This window comes from Pteropus vampyrus, unplaced genomic scaffold (assembly GCF_000151845.1).
Source record: "Pteropus vampyrus isolate Shadow unplaced genomic scaffold, Pvam_2.0 Scaffold494, whole genome shotgun sequence".
NCBI lineage: Eukaryota > Metazoa > Chordata > Mammalia > Chiroptera > Pteropodidae > Pteropus > Pteropus vampyrus.
In genome coordinates, this window is record NW_011889275.1 from 117,793 (window position 1) to 121,216 (window position 3,424).

Sequence of the window (3,424 nt, forward strand, 5' to 3'; positions counted from 1 at the left end):
GGGCCCAGGTTGGGTGCCGGCCGCACCTACGATATAATTAGGGAGAGGGAAAGGGAGGGGCGAGCCCCTGGGGGGAGGGTGGGGAAACTTCCGGGCTTCCCGGGGTTAAAAGGGAAGGTCTGGCCAGGGGTCCCCGGGCAGAGGATCCAGCAGCCCACACGGCAGGGCAGAGGCGCTTCCAGGTGTCCTCGTTCCCTCCTTTGGCTCGGCGACTCCCAGGTGAGACAGAATGCACCTCACCCAGGTTGGGGACCCTCGGATGGCCGGCAGGAGCCCCGTTTGATCCCCGATTTCCCTTCGGATCCCCACCCTACCTGTAAAGGAGGGCACAACCCCACGCGCCGAGAGGCTGGGAGCTGGGGCAGGAGGGCGCTCCCCTCGAGGGCTGGGAGGGCAGAGGACGCAGCCAGGGGCGTCATTAGGATAATTGCGCCTATTACCGCTGTTCGGGCGGAAATCGCACATCTGCCTGCCCGCCAGCCCGCCCGCCCCTGCGGTTGACGGTCGCAGGTGAACCGGCTCCCCGCGCGGGCCGGGGTGGCCCAGGCTAGGCGGGCGCGCACGGCGGGATGAGGGCCTCTGACCGGCCGTCCGCTTCAACCCGCCCCCCGCCCCTCCAGCCTAGGTCCTGGCCATGAGACCCTCGCACCTCCACCTCTCGGTCGCCTCTGGCGCGGTGGCCCCGGCGAAGCTGCTGCTGCCGCTGCTGATGGCGCAACTCTGGGGTGAGGCGGGGGACAAGGCCTGGGGTGAGGCGGGGGACCGGGGACACTGAGAGAGTGATCTCTCAGCACCCACGCCGCGCGCAGCGTTCGCGCCCCTGGGACCCCGGCGCAGCCCACCTGCCTGGAGCAGGCCCCGCCCCTCCCGGCTGCGCCCACGCCACGCCCCTTCTTACTCCGCCTCGTATCCCACGTCCCGCCTCATAGCCGCTTTTCACCGTTGCCCCTTTGCCCCGCGCGGTGCGTTAGCCCCACACCTGCTCCGCACGTGCTCCCTTCACACGCTGTCCCTTCCGTCCCTGCCCCTGCGGAGCCCCCAGCTGCTCGCGCTCGGCAGCCCTTGCCCTGCCGCGCGCTGCCCGTTCTGATCCCCTCCTTTGTCCAGCCGCACAGGCGCTGCTCCCCGGAAACGACACAGGCTCGGACCCCGAGGCGTCTGGCGCCCCGTGCCCGCGCGGCTCGCAGCCCTGGCAGGTGTCCCTCTTCAATGGCCTGTCGTTCCAGTGCTCGGGTGTCCTGGTGGACAAGAGCTGGGTGCTCACGGCGGCGCACTGCGGAAACAAGTAGGGGGTCCCCTGGGGGCGCCACGGGAGCTGTGGAGGGAGGGGGCGGGGAGGGCCGGGACGCTATTTGAGTGTGTGAGACTCTCCCAGCGCGATGTGGGGGGCGGGGGGATCAGTCCTGGAAGGCTTCCCGTAGGAGGAGAGCTGCAGCTGCGCCGTGGCCGCCAGGGGGCGCTGTGATCCCTCTCGGCGTTTCTAGGCTCGTCTGTCACCTCTGTCCAGCTGATTCCTTTTAAGTGTAGACAGCTGTGTGCAACAGACAGCAGCCAGGGTCAGGTGTGGTTAGGAATTCAAGCAGAACTCAGGGACCCAAACACCTGATCGTTCCTCCCCTGTCCCAAGAATTCAGGTTCCCAGCTCTCTTCTCCCCCACTCACTCCCCCCTCAGACCCGGGAGTCCCCGCCTCCTCCTCTGCCAGGGCCCAGGGGTCTAGCCCACCCCACTGCCTGACCCTCCTTCCCAGGGACTCCGAGTTCAGTACCAGGCCCCACAAAAGCTCTGCCTCCTGATGGCTCTTCCTTCCCCAGGCCGCTGTGGGCTCGAGTTGGGGATGATCACCTACTGCTTCTCCAAGGCGAGCAGCTCCGCCGGACCACTGTCTCTGTGATGCACCCCAAATACCACCAGGGCTCGGGCCCCATCCTGCCGGGGCGGACAGACGAGCATGACCTCATGCTGCTGAAGCTGGCCAGGCCCGCTGTGCTGGGGCCTCACATCCAGACCCTGCGCCTGCCCTACCTCTGTGCCCGGCCCGGGGACCAGTGCCAGGTGGCTGGCTGGGGCACCACGGCCAAGCGAAGAGGCAAGAGCTAGGGGCCCTGTACCTCGGGCAAGAGGGACTGGGGTTCTAGACTCCTGGGTCTGAAGAAGGAGAGGGCTGGAGCCCGGGGCCTGAGATGGGTGTCTGGATGCACTCTTGGGGGTCCTGGGAGACTGGGGCTGGATCTGAATAACCTAGTGTCTTCTCCCGATAGTGAAATACAACAAGGGCCTGACCTGCTCCAGGGTCACCATCCTGAGCCCCAGAGAGTGCGAGGTGTTCTACCCCGGCGTAGTCACCAACAACATGATGTGTGCAGGACTGGACCACGGCCAGGACCCTTGCCAGGTAGGGACTGGCCAGGGAGGGTCTCCACTTCGTAGGGGCAAGCAGAGACATTATGGGAAAACGGAACACCCTGCCCTTGTCCCCAGCCTCGTAGCCACGCCAGCCAAACGGTCAACCCTATCCAACACTCTCCTTCATCTCTATCACCAAAAGAACATCCGAACCTATATAAAAATTTTATGAGTTTATCTGAGCCAACATTTGGTGGATGTGCCTGGAAGCAAGATCCCAAAGGACTGAGAAAAAGCTTCAGAGAATGGCAATTTATCCTATACATTTAGAGTCAAAGGAAGGACGTAAGGAGGCTGCGTGCCATACGTCACTGGTAGATTAAGGAGGCGGCAGGAAGTGAAGGGCAGGGACTCTAGGACAGGACACAAAGTAACACGGAGAAATACATATCTTCTCCACTGGTGGCTACAGGAGGGCTCACATTTCTCCTTTAAGATACCAGGTACCGAGATGGGATGCAGGCCACAAGGTAATGAGAGGCTCTGTGGTCTTGTGCTCTGGGGCCAAGATTGTACCTCCAAGGGGTTTGGAAAAGATTACTCCCACATTTTAAAGGCACGTTACCCTAGATGCCTAAGAACAATGGACAGGATTTGATTAAGGTAAAAATAAAAAATTGACCTTTGCTAAGGAAGCTGTAGGTCTGGGACGTAGTAGGTCTGGGATGTAGCAGGCCATGACCTGCCCAGGTAGGAATTTGCGATCACACATGCCGTGTGGGTACTTCCGGTCTCTGAACTTGTCAGACCTGCCATGTCGACCCCTGAGCTTGTCGGGTATATAACATAGCCCCTTTTCCGCTCATGTTCCCGTATCCAGCTCTGCTTCCTGGGGTCCGTCTTCTCATGCCAAACCCCGTCCCCAGCCCTACTCCCTTCCCACGCTATCCCGAACCTCGTTCACATCCTCAAACGACTCCCGAGTCCCCACCCCAACTCTGTTTCTAGATCCATCTCTATCTCCTCATCGGTCAGGAGCTAGACTCCCAGCATCACCAAGTCTTCATCCTCATTGCCCA

The 3,424-nt window shown here is 62.0% G+C and overlaps 1 protein-coding gene across 1 annotated transcript in view; it reads left to right on the plus strand.

The window, feature by feature from the left end:
• Positions 1 to 634: 634 nt before the first annotated feature.
• The window catches only part of KLK9 (kallikrein related peptidase 9), an 11,611-nt gene continuing 8,821 nt past the window's right edge, over positions 635 to 3,424 (plus strand). Inside the window, exons 1-4 of the mRNA XM_011382916.2 lie at positions 635 to 725; positions 1,108 to 1,285; positions 1,814 to 2,088; positions 2,261 to 2,394. Coding sequence (XP_011381218.2) covers positions 635 to 725; positions 1,108 to 1,285; positions 1,814 to 2,088; positions 2,261 to 2,394 — 678 coding nt within the window. The remainder of the gene's footprint in view (positions 726 to 1,107; positions 1,286 to 1,813; positions 2,089 to 2,260; positions 2,395 to 3,424) is intronic.